Raw genomic sequence first — 25,789 nt, forward strand, 5'->3', positions numbered from 1 at the left:
TTGGGCGAAGAGTCACACTTTTTACCCAACAACCATGAATTTTGGGTGTTCCCGGCACTGGTGGTCAACATACTGCTCATAATCTTCCTTGGCCTTGTCCAGATGTGCTTTGAGTTTTTCTTGGACATCACGGATCTGGAATACTTAGTTGGCAGCTCTGGGATTGGTGGAGTTGCAAGGAGAAGGGGGTGGAAGTCACAGATTGCATAGAATGGACTCTGCCCAGTGAAGACAAGATCAGCGTTGTTGCAAGCAAACTCTGCTTTGGGTAGGAGGCTCAACCAGTTGTCCTGATGGAAATTAGTGAAGCATCACAAATATTGTTCTAACACTTGAGCTGTTCTTTCAGACTGATCATCAGTTTGTGGGTGACAGGCAGTGGATGTTTAAGTGCAGACTCTGAGCAACCAAGGTTTCATGCCAAATCCATGACAGAAACTGGAGACCACAATCAGTTGGGACTCACTCCAGGAATCCTTGGAGATGGATGACGTGAGCCACCAGGAGCTGGGTTATTTCTTCTGCAGCCAGCATATGTGCAATGGGGACAAAGTGAGCCATTTTTGTCAGTGGTTGACTGCAGTGTGACTGTTAGACACAGGTAGCTTCACCAAGAAGTCCGGGGTGATGGCCACCCGGGATCTGAATGGGGTCTTGGAAGGCATCAGGATGCCAAGGGGTTTTGAGTGGAGCATCTTGGTGCAGGTACATGTCTCACAGGAACTGACATATGAGTGGATTGTCATGCACATTCAGGGCCATCAGAAGGAGCAGCTGACCAAATGGAAGGTCTTGGGGAATCAATGTATTCAGGAAGTTCTGGGGCTTACGACTCAGCATAGAAGGCTCTTGGCTGGTGAGATCTTCTTCTTTCAGGACAAGGCATTAGCAGTCTTGTTCTGGGCCCCTGAGTAGTACATGATGGTGAAATTGAAGTGTGTGAAGACCAGGGACCAGTGAAGCTGCCTCTGTTTCATGCTTTGGCTTAGCAGAGCTAATAAGTTTCTGTGATCCAAGTATACCTGTACTGAGTACTGAGCACCCTCCAGATAGTGGTTCCACTGTTAGAAGGCCACTTTGGAATCTAGAATCTCCTTATCTAGAATTTAATAACTCTTCTCAGCTGAAGTGAGCTTCTGTGAATAGCAGATGCAAGGGTGGAGGTGCTACTGGGGACCACGTCTTTGAGAAAGTATGGCCCCCAATTATCACACTGAAGACATTGGTCTTGATGACAAATGGTCATGGCATGTTGGGATGGGCCAGCACTGGGACACTAGTAAAGACCATCTTTAGCCAGTCGAAAACTCGTTGGGCCTCTGGAGACCAGGTGAAGTTGGTGTTTTTCTGGAGAAGCACTGTCAGTGGGGCAATTTGGCCTGAAAACCTGGAAATGAAGTGCCTACAAAAGTTAGTGAATCCCAGGGAGGGTTGTAGCTCCTTGATGTTTTGGGGGAGGTGCCCAAGTCCATATTGCCTCCATCTTCTTGAAGTCCATCTGGGGGCTGTTGGGGGATGCAATGTAGTCCAGGAGCTCTATGGAGTGGTGGTCATAGCTGCACTTTTCCAGCTTCACACACAGGCCCCATTGCCATAGCCAGGGCCGGCTCTAGCAATTTTGCCGCCCCAAGCACAGCAGCACGCCATGGGGGGCGCTCTGCCGCTTGCCGGTTCCGCGGCTCCGGTGGACCTCCCCCAGGTGTGCCTGCGGATGCTTCACCGGAGCTGCGGGACCAGCGGACCCTCCACCGGCACGTCTGCGGGAGGTCCACCGGAGCCACCTGCTGCCCTCCCAGCAAAAGGCAGAGCACCCCTCGCGGCATGCTGCCCCAAGCACGTGCTTGGCGCGCTGTGGCCTGGAGCCGGCCCCGGACATAGCCATTCCAGGACAGACTAGACATGCTGGGTGTTTTGCTTGGGAGTTTCAGAAAAGATGATGAGATCATCTAGATAGACTATGATGTACTGGTCTAAGATGTCATGGAAGACCCCATTGACGAAGTGCTGGAATATTTCAGGGGCTTTTGTGAGACCAAACAGCATTACCAGGTATTTGTAGTGGTCATGATGGATCTGAAAAGCTATATTCCACTCATCCCTGGCTCAGATTCGAAACAGGTTGTAGGCCTCCCACAGGTCAAGTTTTGTGAATACTTGGGCCAGTCATACGTGGTCCGGTAGTTCTGGGATAAGTGAAAGAGGGTATCAATTCCTGATGGTAACCTGACTGGGGGCCCAATAATCCATGCACAGGCTCCGGTTTCCATCTTTGTTTTTAATTAAAGAATGGGGGCCTAGATGGGAGAGGTAAATGGCTGTTTGAAACTGTTGGCCAGAGTCTCCTGGAGAGAAGAATGCAGAGAAGCCAGCTCAAGTTCTGGCATCACAGAGACATGGCCACACTGAACCTTGACCCCTGGCTGCAAGTCAATCAGGCAGCCATACTCTCAGGGTGGTGTTAGGATGTCAGCATTCTTCTTGAAGATGTCACGGTAGTTGCTATACTTGGGGTGCAGTTCCTAAGTCAACTCTCATAGTGGTCCCTCCCACTCATGACCAAGGCTCGGGATGGAGAGATGCCCTGGTTCTGGGGGTCAGCAGGCTGTGTCATAGGCAGGCTTCCTGGCAGAACTTGGAGCAGAAGCTACCCTGGTGCTCATGCCAAAGGATGTGGAAATCATGAGCTACCACACTAGCCATGAAATGCAGAGGATTATGGGGAAATGTGATGAGCAGATTGTTCCAAATGGAAGCATTTCCAGATGGTCACAAATGGCAACTTCCGGAGGCACCATCTCCTGTGTCATTGGCACTGACACGAGGAGTGAGCCATCTAAAGTTTCTAGTAGGTTGGGGACAGTCTTTGGTTGTGCCTGAATACCCAAGGCTTGGGCAGTACTGGCATATGGGAAGTTTTCCGCTGCCCCAGAAGCCACCAGTGCCCACTGTGGGAGAATTTGGTAAGGCTTTCCTGGAACACAGAGGCAGACCCAGATTTTAAGGTCCAGGGAGCACTTGCTGTGCCTGGGGCATGCCTCGATGAGGAGGAGGGGGGCATTATCTTGGGGCTCACCTGGGCCAATTCCTTCTCCTGGGCCTGCATGTGGTTGTTTCCCAAATCGATCATGCTAAAGCTAGGGATGAGTAATTGGTGAGAATGTGGCTAAAGTCTCCATTTTAGAAACACAACCCGTGACAGCAGCAGTGCTCTTTTTCCTCAGCTGTCACATGGCAGCGGGCGTTATCCAGCTGCATGAATTTGGGGTCTGGATTGGAGACGGGTACTAGGAGGTAACAGTCAAGTGGTGACCAGGATTCCTTCCTTTCCTTATGTTGTTTGTGGCGCTTATTGTTGATGTCTATGATGAGATTGATCAATGTATCTAGGTTGGTTGGGGCCTCCACACAAGTTAGATCATCCTTAATCTCCTGTTATAGTCCCCATAAGAACTGGTAGAGCTGGGCTGCTTTGTTCCACTCAGTGTCAGAGACTAATCGCTGAAAGTGGGCAGCGTATGAGAAGTCTGGTCCCTACCCCTGTTGGAGTTTGCACAGGGCCACCTCCACTGAGTGGGCATGGTGGGGATCATCAAATATAGTAGAAAACACCTGGAGAAAGGCATCCCAATCAGATAGCATTGGTCTTGCTCATTCAGGTGGGAGTGAGGCCCAGTCCAATGCATTTCCCAACAGGTGGCTTATAATGAGTCATACTTTTGCAAGGTTCATGGAGCAGGACAGGGTTGGAGCAGAAACAGCAGGCAACGTTAGTTAATAAACCACCTGAATTATGGAGGTCCCCATTAAAAGTTCTGGGTGGGGCACTGGGTCTGGTATGCAGCTGGAATGCATGACTGTACTGCAGCATTTTCATCCTGTAGCCAAGCTGTCTGTTCTCATAGCAATTGGTTATGTGCACTGTTCTATGCCAGTTGGGCCCTCAGTATCACATTATCACATGGAGCAGGGGGGTTGCCTGTTTAGAGCTTGGATCTGTGTTGCAAGCTGGGATAATTGGGCTTGAAGCTTGGGGAGTTCCTCCTGGGAGGGTCAACCCGTTCAAGCATCTCCACTACCCTGTAGGGTGTGCTAGACAGGGACGGCCCCACTGTCTCCACAGTCCTCCAGGGTAGACCTTCACCAAAGCTAGAGGGGTGCAGGCAAACTGTCAGGATTCTGGCCAGGGCAGTTGGGACCAAAGGTCAGAGCAGGGTCAAACCTGAGACTGAGAGTAGCAGAGGAATTTGTGATTGAGTTCCAGGCTGGGGTCAATACCAAGAATCATGGTCCAGGTCAGGAGGTGAAGTCCAAATCAAGCCGAGGTCAAAGCCAGAAGTTCAAGAACAGGGATCAGGAATGGTCATGGCAGCTACAGGAGATCCATACCATTGCCTGGACTCTTCCCAGAACATCTCTTGGGTTTATATAAGGTGAGGAGCCATTCAGGAGCCATGTGGCTGCTATCTGTCAAACCCCTTGTGGCGGGACTTCCCATGGTCTGTGTCCACAGTGGGTCATTGGTAGTGGAGCATGAACTGGTAATAGCTTCTAGGTTTGAGACCCTCTGGGTCTTACAAGATGGACCACTGGCCTGATCCTGTGGTCCTTTGATTTAGTTCCATTCTTCATTAACTCTGTCTGGAGTAGTTAAATCCCACTCATGGCCCCTTTAGAATATTCAGACTTCAGAGACCAGGCCTGAGACAAATGATTTATAAACAGCTGTTATCCTGGCTTGTCTTACAGGTCTGAGGTAATTTTATTTATTCGTTTCTAGGGTAATAATTTTAGTGCCAAGCAAACAGTTTTCTGGATGGCTAAAGAAAGACAGATTTGACTTTTTCAGGTTATTTGAAAGGCCTCTGCAAATCAATAATAGACAAAACAAGGAGCTAATCCGATTAGGCCTTGGCCTTTTTTTTAGTATCCAACAGTTAATGTCAAGACAGTTGACTGCTGAGTGCTTCCTTTGTTTCTCTGCACCAGCACTGCCAACTAAAAACGATAATAAATATCAATGATTTTATTAACTATATTAATGACTTCAGCTGACTCACATTTGCCGCATCTTTTCATTTGGTTCTTTCCTGTAGGCTACGCTCTCTGGATACGTCTGTGTGTGTGATCCGGGCTGGACAGGCAACAATTGTACAGAAAACATCAATGAGTGTTCTAGCAACCCTTGTCAAAATGGTGGAAGCTGTACTGATGGAATTAATGGCTACTCCTGTGAATGTACAAATACCTGGACTGGACCTCAGTGTCAGACTCCCCAGCAAGGTAACATGAAAAGCATAGTGACTGAGAACTGAAGCACCACTCTATCAATCTGATTTCCATAAAATGCATTTGGATTAGAGGTGAGATTTATAAGGGAAAAGTCTTACCCCTTGGGTTTAAAATATGAGAGGCAGTGGAAAATAGATCCTGATCCAAAGTCCATGTGAGTCTTTCCCACTCCTTTGGTGAACTCTTGTATTAAGCCCATAATGCTTAAAGCTTCTAACTCCACGTGTTTACCAACGTAGCATAACAGACAGGTTGAATTTTAAGCCTAGTAGCCTTGACTAGTCCCTTTAAATCCTAAAGTTAGATTTCTGTAGTTAAATAGAGATCTCTGGAATCCTGAGCATGTGTGTACTAATCCAGATGGGAAGGAGGATTAGCGGTAGGGATAATAGAATCACAATTTAACAGAATAAAATTTGCTTTTGATGTATACAGTACAATGTATTTCATATGCAGTTTGCCTCAAAGGGCTTTACAAAAAAGAGTTAGATTCTGTTAATGCAATGACTATCTGCTTCAAGCAAATGTGGCAACATTAGGCCTTCTGCAGTAGTCACTACGCAGTCTGGGACATTAGAATTTATGTGACAAAAAGAATGTTGTCCATGAAACCAGGATGATCACAATTTCTTTTCAAGCAGTGTCACAGAATCTTTAATTTTTACCCAGTACAGCAGCCAGTGACAAGAAATAGACTTCAGTGTAAATGTTTTATCTGAAATACAGTATCTCTATGTCACAGTGCACCTCAGGGGGGAGGGATAGCTCAGTGATTTGAGCATTGGCCTGCTTAAACCGAGGGTTGTGAGTTCAATCTTTGAGGGAACCACTTAGGGATCTGGGGCAAAAATCAGTATTTGGTCCTGCTAGTGAAGGCAGAGGGCTGGACTCAATGACCTTTTAAGGTCCCTTCCAGTATAGATATATATCCAATTATTAATTATTGTCACCCTCAGTGTGAATACTACATTGCAGAACCAATATAGAATAGGAGCCTACGCCAGGACTTAACTTTATGGCTTTCTGACACTGAACCAGCCTGAATCTACAATCAAGGAATGGAGAAAGATAGTCAGACCTTGTGGATCCCAGTGGCTTAGAAACTGGGGTGGAGAGGAAGTGTTGAAAACTTTGAACAGTTCATTTTGAAACAGCAGCTGACCAAATGTGTCCTCAGCCAAAAACACAGCATCATTGCAGTTCATGGAGATTAGAGAGGGACTGGGAGAGCTAAATGAGGCCCTGAAGTTTTTGGTTAACAATAAAAACATGAAGGAAGTCCTGAAAAAATTATTTAAAGGAAATATAACCCACAGAGCCAGGGGACTTTACATTTGTAGAGAAATTACATTGCCCTATCTTTGACATTGTTTTTCAGTGGCATGTTTTACAAATAAATTAATTTTCATAAAGTAATATCAAGGTGTCGTTCCACTAACACACACAGACACACACACACACACAGAGCATCAGTCTGTCACAGTGTGGCTCTACAACTTCATATGTATTGTAGACAGTTGTGTGGACTGGTAGCATCACATAACATTACAGTTGGCTGACACTTCCCATAATAAGACCCTGGTTTTAGTTGCTTAGAACTTTGTCAGACTTTAACTGTTCAGAATGAAATTTTCCATGCTGGGTGTCTGCCTCAAGTATTAATTTTATTTAAATAAATAAAATAAACCCTTAGCTGAATTTTTTGCCAAAATGGTTGCGCTGTTTCTAAGAAAAAGGCTAGGGAAAAAATACATTGTTTTTCTTTGAAAAAGCTCTAGCACACCCATGCTTTGGAGCAGGGACTTGACATTTGTCAGAGAGATGGACTTTGTGTCAGAGATGTGCCTTGCTATGAAAATCTACCTACATTTGGCCAAGTTTATAAGTTTCTAAAAAATTGCAATTCACACATGCTTAGTAGAGACTTGGTAGATCTTAACAGCTAATATCTCTGAAGATTCCAGCCTTGCTGAGCATGCTGAAGCTTCTCATGACTCCTAATACTAAGAGACTGCATGTGCACCATCCCCTAAGAGTAGCTGATCATGCTCCTGTCCAAAGCTTGAAGCGGTACTTTCTCTATAATGGTTGGTCCCGGCTGCTGCCGGCTATGGTAGGGCCAGCCACTGATATTGAGAGAAGAGAGCTGGAGAGTCCCCTGCTCTCAGTGACCCCCGTGGTGGCATTCAGGCAGCATGGAGGAGGAAGCTGTCTGATTCAAATGTAGAGAGGACATGAACTGGACCTGGAGCTTTTCAGGGGAGAAAAATGGAGGAGTATATTTGAACAAAAAACCTGGGTGAGGGGCAGAGCCTGGAAGTGGTTGGAGCAAGGTCTGGGAATGAGGGAAGGATGTGAGAGGTAGCCAGTGAATGGGAGGAAACTGATATTGGATGAGGAGCTGGGGGAGAGATGGGCTGGCAGGGCAAGAAGAGTGGGACTAAGAACTAGTGCAGTGGTTCTCAAACTTTTGTGCTGGTGACCCCTTACACACAGCAAACCTCTAAGTGTGACCCCACTCTTATAAATTAAAAACACTTTTTTGTATATTTAACACCATTATACATGGTGGAGGTGAAGTGGGTTTGGGTGGAGGCTGGCAGCTCATGCTTCCCCCCATGTAATAACCTTGCAACCCCCTGAGGGGTCCTGACTCCCAGTTTAAGAACCCTTGAACTAGTGGGAGGTGAGGACAGGAGATCGATCTGACAAGAAGCCAGAGTGCAGGGGCAAAATTGGGATTGGCTAGGTATAGAGCCTGGGACCAGAAGCCAGTGGAGGCGAGGACACTTAACTTGGCCAAGAAGGAGGAATTGGGTTAATGGGAAGCAGTGGAGGTGAGAAACATGAGGGGAAAGGGTAGCTTGAGGCCAGAGAGAGCAGAGAGAGAGAGAGAAGTTGCAGAAGAAACTGAGACTGGCTGGGCAAGAAGATTGGGGACAAGGACTGGAAATAGCTGGGCAAATATCTGTGAAACCTGCTGGCAAGTTATCTCATCTCCCTCTAGTGTTGGTCCAAATAAAGGATTAACATCATACTGTTACTATTAGTTTCTGTATTAGCTTAAGTGGCAGAGGTCTGTGTGGTGGATCTAAAGATTCCAAAAGCTTGTTGATGAACCATGGGGGTATCAATATGGTAACACATAATGCAATTTCTGCATGACCAGTTTGTTTTTAAAACCTGAAATTACACATAAAAGACTGTGTAAAAAAACATTATTAAGGTTCCAAAATCAAGCACTGAAATGTTAGCAAATGTCAGGTCTATGAAATTTTAATTTGCCCCTTTGTGTATGTGAATCTAGATACCGTATTTAATTATATGATCACTCACTATTTTTTCCACAGGACCCCTGCTTTATTCAGTGCAAGGGATAGGCCTGTTCTGGGGATGATCAGGGCTATGTAATGAAAGAGGCTGTTGTCTGTAGGATCATTGCCTCATTTGTTTCAGAAGTTGAAAGGTGTACAGTAAATGCACAGGGATTTGCAGGAAGAGGAAGGATGATCTCATGGTGAAGGCAGTTGACTTCTGGCCTGGGGAACTGTATTCTATAGCTGCCAGTGCTGCAGCGTTCCTATTTGATGCTAGGCAAGACCTTTAAACTACACTTTTCACATGATGGAGGTCACTAATCATGTGTTGAACATATTCATTGCTACATTCTGCTAAGTTCTCCGAAAACTCAGGTTTTAGGTGTCTCAAATTGGGCACCTAAAACTGGTGGATACTTTTGACTTTAATCTCTCTGTGCCTCACTTTGCCATCTGTAACATGATGATAATACTCACTCATCTCACAGGCTGTTGTGAAAATAATTTAATTAATGTTTGCAATGCATTTAGCTACTATACTGATGAACACCATGAGTACATTAGTAATTCCGCCTTCATAACAGTTTTTTTGAATAGTGTGAAGTCAATAAGGCATGGTGCCCAACAATGAGAAGAAAAGAAAATATTGACTGCTAATTAACTGAGCACTGTTCATTCGATGCACTGAATAAGTCAGGGCTCCTGTGGAAAAAATAGTATGTTATCATGTAATTAAGGGCTGTATCATAATGCATGAGTACCAGCAACCTTAATTCTGCTGTTTCCTAACTTTTGAGTGCTTCACTTTGCAACCTTACAGTTTTTTAAATGTAGTTTTTATTTATTTTTGGCTTTGTTTCTTTTGTTTTGTTTTCTTTTCTTTTGTGCATGTAATTATAACTTTGGAAGGCATATGGAATGTAACTCTTTTAAATAGCCATTGTGAGAACTGTTTATATCTGGGGGTATTTCTGGCTATATCCTATTTTCTCCTATTTTTTTCTTCTCTTGATTCTTTTCATTACTAAGCACATTTGTATGAAAATTAGATTTTTGTTCCTGAATTATTCAAAGAAGAGGCAGTTAAAAATTGGAATATCTGTCCCACAGGAAATTCTGATCTTTCAACATTTGTTTTAGTCCTGAATCTGGACAAAATGTCAAAATATCAGCTTCTTTTGTAGAATGAAAAGTTTTGAAATATTTTGGTTAGAAAATGATTAAATATTTTATCTGAACATTTCCAATCAAAACAAAACATTTTGACATTCCCCGAATAAAAATGTTTCTTTTCAGTTTGTTGAACTGAATTGGAATATTTCATTTGGATTCAGTTGGACATTAAACTCCATCTGCCTAGGTTCCATGGGGCTTCCTGGGAGTTGTAGTTCAGATTCCACCTGACTCCATTCTCCCTAGTGGGACAGGTTCTTTTGCCAGACTACGTCTCCCATGATGCACCACACAGCTTAGTTAGAGAAGTGACTACTGTGCATCATGGGAAATGTAATCTGGCTAGGGAGTAAGGCCCACAGAAGAGAATGAAGACATAAAGCACCTGTATTACAACTCCTAAGGGGCATCATGTCGGCAGAGGCATACGCAGTATAATGTTGAATAAAGCTGAAAGAAAATGTTTTATTTCAAGCTGAACCAGCAGAAACAAAATATTTCATTTTTCCTCACAGAAAATCAAAAACATTTTCAAAATCTGAATTTTCCTGTGGAAAAATTTTGTTTTTTCAGAAACAGCATTTTCTATCAAAAAGTCATATTGATGGACCCAACTATCAGTAATTCTTAGGCTTCTTTTGCTTATTGCTCACCTTAGGTCACCCTGCTCCCAGTAAATCCCAGCCATTCCTCTTATACAAATGTTTCTCACCCTTTTTTTCCCTAAGTGTTTACCAAATCTAAAGTTATGGTAAAGGATTTCACTCTGTTTAGTTCAATGCAGGAATAGCTGTGATTAATCTATTTTGTTTTGTTTTGTTTTCCTGCAGTTTGTGGAGGGTTTCTTTCAGGCTCCAATGGGTCATTCAGCTATCCTAACAATCCAGGCAGTGAGCAGTATGATCACCGGGTCAGCTGTGCTTGGGTTATCCGAACTAACAACAACAAGGTAAACTACAGTGCACCTAAAAATAAATCACTCTACTGGAATGAGTAACTGTCAGTTGATCAGCACAACCATAACTATGACCAGGAAGTGTTACTGGAGTCAGGAAAAATGACTTCAGGGGATGAATTTCAGTCTGAGGGAAGGACTGTTAATTCAAACTGTCAAACAGGTAATAAATGCTACAAATATTCAAAGGTGAGCTGAAATACATTTTATGCATCAAGTCCCATTTTCAAGTTTCTTTCTTTCTTTCTCTTCCAGCTATCAATTACACAGCATTTCTAACCCTAAACAGTAAAAAATCATAAGCCTGGCCACCAAAAATCATGAGATCTTTCTAAAAGAATTAATTTTAGTTTCTTTTTATCAGACTTCAGACTTCTGAACCTTGATCATGCACTTGAATCACATTTTTATGCTTTTCTTCATGACTGCAAGGTTTAGAAAATTACCTAAAAAAAAACAACAGCTGAGATTCTCATCTAATCACTCGCCTTCAGAAGCTGAGGCTTTAAGAACAAACAGAAAATATTGCAAGACACATGATAGACTTGCAAGAGTTGGCAACACCAAACAACACATACTAACACCTAAATAGTACAGAAACCATATTTCTGACACTGCTTTAGGTTTGGGGATGTAATTCATTTACAGCTACATTAGAAATATTAATGAATATCCAATAGGGATCAATCCTGCTCTGTGATGAGTTAGATGGTAGGTTGGTAGTCTAGATGACCTCACAGCAGCATCCATGTCTAATCTCTATGAGTCTGTGAAATGTAGAATCCTGAATTCACATCTTCAATGGTTGAGCATAAAAAAAACTGATCTACAAATTGTGACACTTTCTCAGGGTGCCCTGATTGTGAGTGACTTTGTTATCCCACTCCCTCCAACAACAGGAAGATTTGCTTGTGCTTAACTGGATGTCAGCTCCCTGACACCACCAGTCTGGTAGCCAGAGAATATTTTGGGGCTCTGCCAGCCCTTACTTTGCCTTGCAGATTAACAACAGGTGCAGACCAGTCTCTGAGCCTCCTTGAAGTGTTTCCCTAGAGTGTCTAGCCCTTAACCACTGGACACTCTCAGAAATTACCAAGTAAACTGTCCCCAAAGGAACCATGCACACACCAGCTTGTTTGTTTCAACTGAGAATTAGCTCCAATATAATATCACAGCACTGGGATACAGATATAGCGAAAACCACCATAAGTTTATTATCAAAGGCTAAGATCTAAGATACAGAGAATAATCATAAAGGTGGAAATAGAAGTGGGTACATAGAAAACAAAAGGTATAACGCTTCCTAGAGTCCAGACTTAACTCTAACAGGCTAAAAGTAGTTTGTCTCACCTAAACCATCAATGTGGCTGAGCTCTCCCTTTCATGAATGCAAAAAGTGCTGCCCTTTTTGCTTTCTAAGTGAAGGACGAAAGGGTGTCTTTTTACATACTTATTATATTGCCCAAAGACATTGTTTTGTCCCCAGTGTCAGGGTGATCCCGTGGTTTATTCCCTATTGCCATCACACCCTCATGTTCACATCCTATGCAAACAGGCTGCTACTGCTCCCACTGCTTATTTTACATGTGAACCAAAGCAGATAGGTGAATCCTTTATCTGATCAAAACCTGCTTGTCAACCCTGCTTTGATTCAGACTTTAAACTGTATTTTCCAGTATATTTACACAACTCCTTAACTCATCTGTACATACATTTCACAATGATTATGTTAATATTGATAACATAAGCTTTTTCTAGATACCTCACTTGACCCTCTTTGGATAAATACTATGAAAGCAGTGGGCAAGGTGTACTGAGTTTGTTAGGCCTGTTAGGAGTTACTGTTACAGAACAGTGAACTCTTTGCCCATTGGCATCAATGGGCCTCTGTGTCACATACATATACTTTATGCCTACGCATATATTCTGATGCTATTTTGGGATCAAAATTTCTAATTTTATTTTAAAAATGTGTACAGTGTTTCAGTTCCTGTTTAAGGATAAAATTTCTTGCCTGAGGATTAACTTTTCTTGTTTCTTACTAAGAATACCAATTAACCAAACTCTGTTGATTACTGGACATTTGTACAAACACTATGTGCCTGATCCTCAGCTTTAAATCCATATAGCACCATTGACATCTGTAAAGCTACACTGAAGTATACAAGCTGATGTTCTGGATCTAACTAAACAGCTGTATGCCGTTATTTAGCTACAGTAGGTTCATTAAAGGAAGAATTTATATCCACAAAAGAGCCTTTAGTTTTGTAGCTGAAAGGAAAATTCTTAAAACAATATAAAGAATGGGAATATGCTTGTTAATTAATTACATACCATGAAGAAAATAACATGGTGAATTGAAACTCTAATCAAACATTGCTAGGTTATCCTGTATTTCAAACTCTTAACATTATACTATCATCAAATTTAGCTCTGAGGATCCTAAAATGAGTATCCTGAGTAACTATTAATTTATAGGAATAGTAATATTAGGAGTTAAGTCCTCCTAGACAACTTTTGGGTCTGTCTGGATCTTTCTTTATCTCCTTTCCTTTATTTTGGCCTTTATGATTATTTAATACCTTCCTCTGTCTTGGGTTTTTTGTTTGTTTTGTTTTCTTCAGAAATTTTATTATTACTCTGAAGCTTGTCACTGATGTGCACAATTGTGTGGACAGGTGTATCTGCTTCTTATAGGGTTACTATGGAAACAATATATAATCACTCTTACAGTTGAAACTTTAGATCACAGATGGACAAATACAATGATCTAATTTCTGGTATTTCCTGTTAGATTCTGCGTATTACTTTCCCATTCTTCCAACTGCAAGCGCACAGCAGCTGTAATTTTGACTTCCTTCAAATTCATGATGGGGACTCGGCATCAGCATACATGCTGGGAAAATACTGTGGCTCATCTCACCCTCCTGAACTTTTCAGTACCCATAATTCCTTGTATTTTTGGTTCCGTTCTGACCATTCAATTAATGCAGGAGGATTTACAGTTAAATGGGAGTCTCGGGAACCAGGTAAGTTTTAAGAGATGTCAGATAATGTACCAAAAAAGAGGGAAAAGGTCATTATGTCCTACTTGGTTCATAAAAGTCAAGAGCTGAAGGACAAAGTTTTCTTAAGAGTAAGGTAGGAAAGATGACCAGCGAGCTATCTATAGATGCTCTGAATCAAATTCTAACTAACAACTACTGCCTGGACAATATTTGCTAGGATTTTGCTTTATTTTTTATGGTTGTTTTGTTCTTCCTTTGAGGATTCTCCAAAGTTTATTAGGATCCTAGGTTATATGTTTCTGGAGACTTTGGGATTTTTTATGACCATTTATCTGCAGGGCAAGTAAGTTTTGTCTCTGTCATGATCAGTTTGCAGAAGGCTAAGCTAATGAGAGTAAAACAGTCCCTTTAAACATGACAGTTTTGTATCAAAATTTCAAACAACTTGACTTTCTCTGTGCAGTTTTCTCTTATGACTGAATTCCTGAAAACAGCATTTGCATGATCTTTTGGTGGACTGGGCAGTTCCTTTCTTGAAGTAGATCATTAACTTGGGCCTCTTTCAGGACAGCTAGGGAAGGGCAAATTCATGTTACCTAATGTCAACCCCACAAACACTCTGGTTCGAAAGCTTGACTAGAACTTTAACATTATTGTGTTCAAGTACTGCCTAGGAGGGGTCACAGGGAGAAAAAGGGATAGAGGAGACGGAGGGAAAAAGTCCAGTAAGTAAAATGCATCAGAGAAAGGGCATCAATACAGAGAATGAAAAAAGAACCAGAGGGAGAGCAAAAATGTTTATTGAAAAAACTAGATATAGTATGTGCACAACATACAAATCACCCACTTGTGCTACCCAGCCTTTGCTGTGGGAAGGATTATTCTTCTACCCTGAGTACATAACACTTTAATTGGAAAAACTTTAAAAATAAATTGTATCACCCTTGGAGTAACGTAAAAAGTGGGGGATTAGGTTTTAAAAAAAGCTCATACATTCAGCCTAGTTCTGTGAACTCCAAAAGAGGCCTGTGTGTTTGCTTGTTCTATTTCTAAAGATATTTTCACTAAGTTACTGAGTTACCCATTTTTAAAAAAAAGTAAAGCTATGCATCTACAGGCTAGTCTACACTGGTGACATACGTCAGCATAGCTATATCACTTAGGGGTGTGAAAAATCCACACACCCCAGACATGTTACTATGCCAACCTAAACCTTGGTGTAGATAGTGCTAGGCTGATGAAGAATTATTCCACTGACCAAGCTACTGCTTCTCAGAGAGGTGAATTACCTATGCCAATGGGAGAACCCCTCTCATTGACATAAGTAATGTCTACAATGAAGTGCTACAGCAGCAGAACTACAGCTGCACCACTGTAATGTTTTCAATGTAGAACACATACCTATTTGGGGTTATATTTTTATTGTTTATGGATTTCCTTAAATGTAAATCTTGAGAAGGAAAAAAATGGTTTGATTTGATATATCTGATAGCCTAAAACAGTCCATAAACTCCATCATTAAGGGATGATTTAGCCTTGGCAGATACAGATATTCTAGCTAAATTGGATGAAAGAGTAAAGTAATTCTGTGGGCTTTTTCCCCCTGTTTAGAATGTGGTGGTGAACTAACAAATACTTATGGCTCAATAATGTCGCCGGGATACCCTGGTAACTATCCTCCGGACAGAGATTGTTACTGGGCCATCTCAACCAAGCCAGGCCTTCTCATCACATTTGCCTTTGGCACACTGCGTCTAGAGCATCATGATAATTGCAGCTATGACTATCTAGAGGTAAAATTTCATCATTCTGGCAATGTGATTGCAAAACAAAATATTACAACCTTTTCGTTTCAGACAGAAAAGTAATGCTGGCAGGATAAATCACAAGCTGAAATAGTCACTCAGTACTCATCAACTACACAGACACGTACACAACAAGTGTGAAATCCTGCCCCATTGAAATCAGTAGAGGAAACCAGTAAAAGTTTTGTTACTGATTTCAATGGAGCCAGGATTTTGCCATGAATCACTGGTGAGAAACTTTTTTAGCCTCAAAAACCCCAGTCTCTAGAATTCTGGTCAGACATATACCCGCAGGGAATTAATTGTATAAACAAAAAGTGTGAGAGAAATAAATATTTGTACCACAGAAAACGGCTTGACATGTGAGATTTAGGCCACATCTCAGATGCAAAGTTTTTTACTATATCATAATTACGGAAACGTGAAAAGTGAAGGGTTTCAAGGAGCATTTACCACTAGAGTTGGGCAAATAATTGATTTTTCAGTTCAGTGGCCAAAGTGAAAAATCAAAAAATGTTTTGTGTTGACCCAGAATGACAATTTTTGGCATTTTTTTTCCTTGCTGAAACTAAAACCAAAACAAATTGTTTAGAGTAGAATGAAATTTTTTGTTTAATTTTCAGGATATTTTTTATCCTTTTGTGTTTTTTATACTTAAATCTAGCTAAAATTCTAAATGGAATGTTGCTTTCAAAGGAAAAGTTGAAACATTAGTTTTGAAAACGTCAAAAAAATTCAATTTTTTTCAGAATTTTTTCCAAACTTTTTTCAGCTGAAACTATTCACTGAATTCAGCCTGAACTGGCAAACAGTTAAGGTTGATTGGAAACTGCATTTTTCAGCAAATAAACTATTTATCTTTTTTTTTTCACCCAGCTCTATTTACCATTAGAAAAAAATGCTGAGTCATTTCTGAAATATTGGGACACATCTTTAAAGGACAGTAAATATGGCTTTTTGAAACCTTCAAGTAGAATAAGCATCTAAATCACTACACCAAGAAGGATTCCTTCCAGTTGTGTCTAGAAACCTTCCCTTCTGTGAAAATAGCTGTAGTGTACGCAAACTGCTCTATGTTACTGGAATCAATTATAATCACAAATGGCATCAGTCATTCAGTGAAGGAATAAAGAAGGAGATTTAACTGCCCCTATTACAGTGTTTAATTGAAGCTATCTAGAAAATGTGTGATGGTATAAAAGCTCTATTTTACATTGGTAAAAAAGGGTATTTTTCCAGATTAAGCATCCAATAGAAGTAGTTCTTCTGAATGATAACCTAGACCTTAAAATCCTTAATTCTGATTGATCAAACCAATCACATGATCGTGGTTACTTACCAACACTGCACTGTTTGGAACCTACTTCTAGATGTGTATCTTTTCCATAATGATAATAATCAAACACATTTTTCTTATTCTGATTGTCTTCTTTAGTTATATTTAAATGTATTCACAACAATAACCAAAGGGCTGGGCTATCATCTTACAGTACAGGCTGAGTGAGAGGCACCATGTCCCTTCATGGCCCCAGCAGCAGGACAGGAAGTAATGCAGCTAAGATCTGTATTACCTGCTGCTGGATCCTCTCTGCTACTGAGTGACTGCAGGGAGATCTAGCACAGCCTCTCTTGGAGCTGGGTATCCCGAAAAGGTGGAGGAGGAATGGAAGCCTGTAAGCAGCTACAAATTCCTGTCTCCTCATGAAAGGAGGTTCACTTCCTTGTGTATCCTTAAGATCTGTAGAGTCGGGAAAGAGTGTGGCCTCCATAATTTTTTTGTGACTCCCCAAACCACTGCCACCAGAGAGGATGATTCCAGGAAAACTTTGCAAGGTGGATCTCATAAACTTTCCCTCCCCTTCCACCCATTCAATGAATGATCCCTGTGTCATTCATGTCAACACTGGAGTTATTTAATAGAGGCTGGGTCCCACAGTCCTTCAACATCCAGTGGAAATGCAGGATTGGTGACTTAAATGGGAGTTTTGAATGTGTGAAAACAGCAAAGCCATGCTGGGATTTACCAGCTTAGCCTCCATCTGGTAACCTTCAATCACTAATGAGACCGCCTATGAGGTCCTATGCTAAAATATCTTTAGGAATATTGAAATTGCCCACAGTTGGCTTATATCTGATAACCCTGTGATGTGGATTAATACTTCTGTTTAGATTCGAGATGGCCTCCTTCCACAAGACTCCATCCTCAGTAAATATTGTAGCACCAATTCTCCTTCCCCACTTCAAACCTCTGGCCCATATGCATGGATTCACTTTCATTCTGATGGTTCAGTCACCGACAGAGGCTTCCACATTGTCTACACTACATCGCCTTGTAAGTGCAACTATGCATTTAACTTATGAATGTGGCATTTCCCAAATTACTGTATCTAGAAATAGCCTGGAAATAGAGACAGGCAGGATCGTGGTGGACTCTAGCCCAATAATCTGCTGTTTGACTTGCAGCCAGCATTCAGATATAGGACCCATTTGAGGTCTCAAGTGATCAATTTATTTGTATTTAACACAGCGGATCCCAATTGTGGAGGAAACTACACAAACAGTGGGGGCATTATCCTGTCCCCTTACTGGCCTAACCCATACATTAACAACAGGCAGTGTATCTACATTATCCGACAGCCACCGAATGAAAAAATCTACCTCAACTTCACTCACGTGGAGCTGGAAAGCCACAGCGGCTGTTCTTGGAATTATATTGAGGTGACTTTTATTATTTTGTGGTTTTGAAATGTTGATTATCTGTGTGCATAAAACTGTAAAGCAAAATTTCTTCCTCAGATACGAGAGGGTAGATATCTCTTTTTATTAGGGTTCAAAAGCCACAAAGGCTAAGATGCCGAGGCTATGCAATCAGCATGAGCCAAAGGTGAGTGAGTATGAGAACCTAGCTAGGATTAGGCTGACCCTCAGTCACTCCACCTAATCAGGATGGGGTTTGAGCCTTGGGTTAATGTGTACCAAATACAAGATAAACATAAATAATACCAAGGCCAAGACGGCACTGCTTAGAATTCAGAGGGCTCATTTCTTGCTTGATATACTTTTGAGCAAACAGGGAACAGGTTCCAGTGAGCTCAGTATAATGGATCTGTTTCTACAGTGTTAGCCATAAAAGATTGCTTATTAACATTGTTCCTTTTCCTTCTGCTTTAATTCAGAGGCTTTGGTTGGAATGAAGTATAATTAATTTCTAAAATTAGAGGGAAATCTGCGTAATGAAAACAGACAGCTTTTGTTTATCTGGCCTGTTACTTCTCTTGTCTAATTGCTGGCAGAACAGCAGCTAAACTCACAGAAGACAGAGAAACAAAACAATTTTTGTTGGGCACAATCAGATTGTGTTGATTTATCAAGGCATTCACCTTGTTGTTTGCTGATCAATCTCAGGCAGTTTAGCGTTATCATACTTTTTCTGTCCTTTTCACCCCATCTTCTCCCACACCCCCACTCAGATCCATTCAATCCAGAACAGAGTAACAGGGATGGAGTTTTATGACCCTGGAATAACCAGTGTGATCAAAGCTGTGTGGTTTTGTCAAGTTCTGGTTCCCCCCCACAAACCCATCCCACAAAAATAGTTTTGTGGGCTTCAAAATATTCTCTCATAGGTGTCTGTAGTAAAGGTTAAACTAGGGAGCTGGCTTTGGACTTTTAAATTTTTACTTTAAAATCAGTTTTTTGACAACTGTGTTCTCACTTTGAAAAGATCCAGAGGCTCATGTGCTCTGATGATAACAGGAAATCTGTGCAATTGCTATAGACGCAGACACAGCTCATCCTTTCTGCTAGGGGGGATGTTTAGTCTCTGATTAAGGAAGCAGGAGCCTGAATCCCTGGAACTTCAGTATTTTAGAGAGAAACTAGACACAATATGTTTCTCAGTTAAGGAAGAATGTGTTGTAGCACAGCAAAGTCAGAGATAACTTGTTAGAAATGCTAGCTCCTTGTGAGATCAAATCAATAGGCTATGGTGCCCTGTTATCTTTGTTGCTGCTTGACTGAATTCTCATCTGTCTTTAAATACCAATCAATGCTTTCAGCACTGTTGGGAAAAAACGGTAATGGAGAAGTATCAATTTACCTGAATTATGGTTCTGAAAATGTTCTCAATTCACCTTCTAAACATTCTGGCCCAAATTCTAATCTGAGTGTCACCAGTGTAAATCCAGAATAACTCCCCTGGCTTACACTGAATTTTCTGGAAGGTCATGACTGCCAGGGAGCAGAACACCATTCATGCAGCTGGAGATCACCAAAGCTCAGCAGCAGTGCAGCCATCTGCCTTCACCTTGCCATATATAGAGCCAGCATAGAGCTCTGTGCCATCCCCCATTCTTCTCCCATCCCAGGCCATGGTGTATGGACGTGAAGGGGGGAAATTGAGGATGGTTGGAGTACTGCTGTGCCCTGGTATCATGACCTGTTCAACACTATTGTCTCTACAGCCCTTTTACCCTTCTAATCTTCCTCCCAGGACACTTGCTTGTAAATACTGGGTGATCTTGACTGCTTTGCTTAACTTTTAGAGGGCTCTGTAGATCTCTTCAAACTCTCCAACTGACTATGCCTACAACTTTTGGGTTTGAAAATCCACTACATTTTTATTTAGCCAGATTAAACATGACATAAACCAAACAATTGCTTTCAGTAACCTGTCTACTTACTCCGCTAGGGACAGCCTCATCTTGTAACAGCCCAACAGCACTTCCCTTCCTGATCACAGTCTAGCTCTCCAACTCCCTCTGTGATCCTGCTCCCTCTTTCCTCAGTAGACAATGGACAACCCTTCAAATTTTCCCAAAATTCCAAACGAGCAGTCTGGGTTGAGCTTTCATCCAGGAGTCCAATCTCTGTGCACCAAGCAGCATATGTTATTTTTGGTCTTGATCCCACACATACCTCCTCATACAATTTCACATAACATTTTTCCATATCAAACAATTTCAAGGAACATAATTCCTTCTCCAGACCTTCTCACTCCCAGTGGTTGCAATGGCTTCTTAGCTGTTGCAACTAGGTGCAACTTAGAGCAGCTCCAACTGCTCCAGGTACAGAAATGGTGCTGCTGAGAAAATGGTCTTTTGTTTTCACCAGAATCTTTTTCTTCAGATCTGCTGCCAATTCATGAGGCAATCAATGGAATAAATTTCTCCCTTGATTAGTGAGTTGATTAATGAGATTCAAGCCTAGTGGCAATGCAGGGGTTAAAAGCAGACTGTGATTCCCTGGTGCACTCTGGTGTACCATCACTTTAATTCTAACACCTTGAACTTTTCAGATAAAATAATGAGATGGCACCAGTGTAACCGTTATTACTGACACTGGAATGTAGAACTGCATCCCTCATTAGTTATGTGTCTGCCTGGATGGTCTTATGGCAATCCTTGTGGAGAACGTCCACTGAAGTCAATAGAAACTCCATGTACAGAGCAGGGAATGTATTTGTAATTTTAAATAGGGGAGACATTGCACTTAGCAGAAAATTTAAAAAAACTTCTATTTTCAGGCAGGAATTTCATGCCATGTAAATATTTAATAACCATTAACAGTCAGGACATTGCTTTTACCTCTCCAAAGATGGCCCTTTGGGCAGCATACAGCTTAGCCTCAGGCTGAGGCTTTGGTTCACAGACAAGCCTCCCATCTATTGGATCAACAGTATTTTCGTTTGCCTTGGAAGTCTCCTAAGCAAATACTGACTTGGCACTCCTTATATTGGGAGACCTTACATGATCATATGGCTGTGAGAGCTTCCCTTTTGTTTACATTATTGTAACAACACTTAGCAGCACTTTTTTATTTCTGAAGCTTAATGACAAAACAAATGACATGCTATTTAGGGGTTAAAATTGATGCTGGTTTTATGGATGCATAAAAGTATTGAGTTACCATTTTATTAGTTATTTTATTTTATTTTTGCTGATTAGGTTCGAGATGGTGACTCTGAAATGTCTTCTATCATCAACAAATTCTGCAACAGCACATTTCATTCTCCAATCACTTCCTCTAGCAACAGCCTGTGGATCAAATTTAAGTCAGATGTTTCTGTGCAAAGGGCTAGCTTCAGAGCAATTTATGAAGTTGGTAAGAGAAACTGGTGGCTTGAAAACTGACCTGACCTCTAGATTGGGGACCTTATAGCATTTGTATATCACTTAATTCCCATCTTAACTCCCCACATTGTTCTTAGGTTTTGCTGCACATTTTTTACGTATGATATCACACTTTCTGAGATCTCGACCCCCTGTTATTCACGTGATCTACTTCTTTGACACAAAAACACTATGCCATATATCAGTTAAGATTGACCTGCCCATAATATTCCTAAGACAAAACTTTAAAAGCAAGGAAATGAAAAGTTGAGACATCTACCAATACATTTATTGATTTATTGATAGAAATGCTTAAAAGGATGGCTATCCATATACAGTGGGCACCCTTAACATAACTTAAAATACATGCTGTATAACCTCAGTTTTTCTCTGCAACAGTAGACCACTCATCACTAGCACAAGCACCAAATATGGCAGATAATGAATAACTTTACTTCTGCCTTGTAAATTTGTCCACTTTCAACACTCCTTTTTCCAGACTCACCGCCAAAGGATGAGACATTGACCACTCCTCTCCTGTTGTATACCATCCTCTTCCCTCATCCCTTCTGCACAAGTCTGTGAAACCAAATACAGTCAAATCTCGAGAAGGAATCAAATGTGTATTTTCATTTGGAGTTTTCATGGACATGATTTCACTGCTGTTTCACATTCAGTTATGCAGGTTTAGGTTTAGTCACATAACAGCGACTTTTTAAACAAACAGCCCCCTCTTAAACCTACCTGAAATATCCACAGTAGATGGAAATGTGTGTTTTCAAGGGTTATTTTCTTCCTCCCCCCAAAATGACATATAATCTACATCCCAATGTACATTCCTTGTAAACCTTCATTCCAGCTGTTAACTCTTAATTTTTCATTGCAGCCTGTGGAGGTGTATTGTCTGGAGACGGTGTTATTCGTTCCCCATACTATCCCAGGGCTTTCCCTCATCAGAAGACCTGTGAGTGGATCATTTTCCAGCCAGAAGACAATGCAGTGATTCTTAATTTTATCGATTTTGGCATTCGAAATATCACTACCTGTGACTCAGATTATGTGGAGGTAAAGCATATTAGTACATACTTATTGTGAATTACAAACAAATATCATATGCACGCCTCCGTCATGTACCTATGTCTGTCAATAAGCAAACATGTGGGTGAATAGGTAATTAGGTACATAAACACCGATTTCGTTGGACAAATGAAATCTTTTGCTGACTCACTAGGTAAGTCAACCTTCTTCTTTTGAATGCTCCTTTGATAACATGACCTTTCTCCATCTATATTTTCTATAATAGGAGCTATCATTGATGCATAACTATATCTGGATAGATAAGGCCTGATTCTCCTCTCCTTGTATCTCATGTGCTACCTACTGGTGAAGAGCTCCAGGCAGCTGGAATGTCAGCTTTACTCCATCTGATTCCTTTATGCCAGAAGAATGTTCAGCTGCCCCTTCACAGCAGTTTTAAGGCCACTGTGCTGGTGACACAAATATGTATTAATGTTGGATAGGATCTGAGCTGCTGAATAGTTTAATGAGGTGGATGAGCCACTGTCTTTTCCATGGTGGCTTTTGACCTTTTAGCTCTTCCTACTGGTTTCCAAGACTATTTTGTAGTTTGTGTGTGTTGAGTCAATTCGTCTACATTTTATAACTACTTAGCAGTAACAGAAACAAGTTTTCATGGGCTGTTTTGAATACATTGTCTTCAGGTCAGAGATGGCAGCAGCACAGATTCTCCTCTTTTGGCAAAATACTGTGGCACAGATATACCTTCAGCAGTGCAGTCCACACGGAATTATCTCTATGTCAAATTCAGAGTCTCTTCTGCTACAAATCTTGGGTTCATGGCTGAATACCAGCCATTAGATAGAGGTAAGAGTTGAGATCTTTCACCCTCTGGCTATTGGTCCTCTATGTCCTTGTATATCACCAGTTCAAATTGATGAGCAAAGGAAAACCACATATTGTAATCAGTGGGATGTCAAGTTGTATGACAACAAAGCAGGAGACCTCATTTGTGAAAGAAACAATGTAGAATCCTTTCAAAAATTCTGAAAGAGGTGATGAAAGAAAAAGAATCATGATTTTGTAAGTGTCATCTTCTGAAAACATTATTTTAGTTAACACATTGTTGTTTTAAATCTTTCTAGCATGTGGGGAGACTCTCACTGGGCCAGAAGGAACCATTACAAGTCCTAGTCATCCAATCATCTACCCACATGGTGTTAAATGTGCGTGGACTATCTCAGTGCAGCCTGGGCACCTTATCCGTCTGACATTCACATCATTTAACTTGGAGTTTGATTACAATTGCACCAGAGACTATCTTGAAGTATATGACAATGGTACTATGACAAGGCTTGGAAGGTGAATATGCCTATCTAATCTGTTTGATCTACCTATCTACACAGCTGCTGTCACTGTCTTCTTTTTGCTCCTCAGTGGATCTGTTCCTTTGGTATCAAGGTGTTCAACATAGGTTCATTTTACTGAAAGCAGCTAAAGATTTGTATTATTCAGGCCAACAGCAACAATTATTCCATTTAACATAGTAAAGGCAAGGTTTAGGAGGGGTAGCGTTTTTCCAAGTCTTTTATTGAGCCAAGGGATGTGAACTATTGACTGAGAAATTAACTTTTCTGTAAGGGATGGCAATCTCATGGGCAGATTTTCACATCTGCCATTGTCTAGCAATAGAATTTCATGTAAGTTTTTTAAGGTCATGGAAACAGGTTTAAATCCACTCTTAATATTATTTCTTCCTTTGGGATGCAGAGAAGGAAATAATTTTTAATACCAAGTAGCAGAAGCAGAATAGGTGAAAATTGAGTACCTGAATAAACAAAAAATTAGGCTATAACATGGGCTAAATCTTAGACTTTATAGTTTTATATTATTTATTGATCAATTTACAATGCCTCCTCGTGAGTGTTTATATCAGTGAATAAAATGATTGCACTACAGATTTTTATTTTCATACAAAAGGAAACATATTTTTATACTCCCATAACTCAAGAACCACTAAACTGGTTTGGTTCAAAATTTCAAATACAAATTTGGGCTGAGGCCAAAAGATGAAAAATGTCATCTTTCCAGTAGTTGGAAAATAAGGAGCAAGTGAATATGGGATTATAATGGAGATTATTTCATCATATTAGCTAGTCTTTTTGGAAGAGTAATCAGTGGGGACCAATCTATCTCCCTCTAAAGTCAACAGAAAATGACCCAGCTACAGGCTTCTGAGGAACATTGAATACTTTTCTATTAATCTAGATACTATAGAATATTGATATAGGTACTCAATACATGGCATCTCCTTTGACTTTTTATAGGTATTGTGGAAGATCAATTCCACCATCACTCACCAGCAGTGGCAACATAATGATGCTATACTTTGTGACAAATCACAACATTGTCTCTGAGGGTTTCTCAGCTAATTATATCTCAATGAATGCTTCCACAGGTAATACAGAAGTGTGTGTGTTATGCAGATTATTCCTGTCAAGCCTTAATTGTAAACTCACATTACAAAAACAAGACACATTTCATTTTTTAAATTACCAGAATCCCTGCTGTCTCCTCCACCCATCTTTATTTACAACTTGGTTCACTGGCCTTTATTCTAGCTGGGGAGGATGAGCCAGGCAGAAAGCAATGTCTCTAGGCAACAGCAGTGGTTTCTGTAATCACTGACATGGCAGGACTGCATAGAGTGGTTAGGAATATTATTTTCTAAAGTGACATAGGAGCGGAAGTCTTGTTGACATTCAACTGACTATGCAGGTTGGGGGGTTTTTGTGTGTCCCAAGCAAACCCAACAGGAACAGGAGTGCTTGTCACAGGTATAAAGGTACCAGGTGCTGGAGTGACATCCTAGAGAATGAAGTAGGACAGATGCAGCATGGCAGTGGAAGTTCAAGCCTCCTCTCACTGCCCTGCCAGAGAAGTCTGTTCCAGAGTAGCCACCTTCTGGGGAGCAAAGTCAATCTCCAAGCCCTTCGGTCCTCTACTGCTCCCAACCTTTGAGCATTACCAAAAGCCCTGGTTAGTGTGCAGGGTTTCTGTGATGTGTACGTCTGCCTGACCCTTTGGACAGTGTTAAAACCACCATGCCCATTTC

The 25,789-nt window shown here is 41.2% G+C and overlaps 1 protein-coding gene across 1 annotated transcript in view; it reads left to right on the forward strand.

The window, feature by feature from the left end:
* The window catches only part of CUBN (cubilin), a 225,433-nt gene that overhangs the window by 20,453 nt on the left and 179,191 nt on the right, over window positions 1-25,789 (forward strand). Inside the window, exons 12-22 of the mRNA XM_050937633.1 lie at window positions 5,094-5,280; window positions 10,610-10,728; window positions 13,529-13,763; window positions 15,354-15,535; window positions 17,717-17,879; window positions 18,075-18,265; window positions 21,493-21,649; window positions 22,544-22,722; window positions 23,379-23,541; window positions 23,820-24,036; window positions 25,002-25,132. Coding sequence (XP_050793590.1) covers window positions 5,094-5,280; window positions 10,610-10,728; window positions 13,529-13,763; window positions 15,354-15,535; window positions 17,717-17,879; window positions 18,075-18,265; window positions 21,493-21,649; window positions 22,544-22,722; window positions 23,379-23,541; window positions 23,820-24,036; window positions 25,002-25,132 — 1,924 coding nt within the window. The remainder of the gene's footprint in view (window positions 1-5,093; window positions 5,281-10,609; window positions 10,729-13,528; window positions 13,764-15,353; window positions 15,536-17,716; window positions 17,880-18,074; window positions 18,266-21,492; window positions 21,650-22,543; window positions 22,723-23,378; window positions 23,542-23,819; window positions 24,037-25,001; window positions 25,133-25,789) is intronic.

Source organism: Gopherus flavomarginatus, chromosome 2 (assembly GCF_025201925.1).
Source record: "Gopherus flavomarginatus isolate rGopFla2 chromosome 2, rGopFla2.mat.asm, whole genome shotgun sequence".
NCBI lineage: Eukaryota > Metazoa > Chordata > Testudines > Testudinidae > Gopherus > Gopherus flavomarginatus.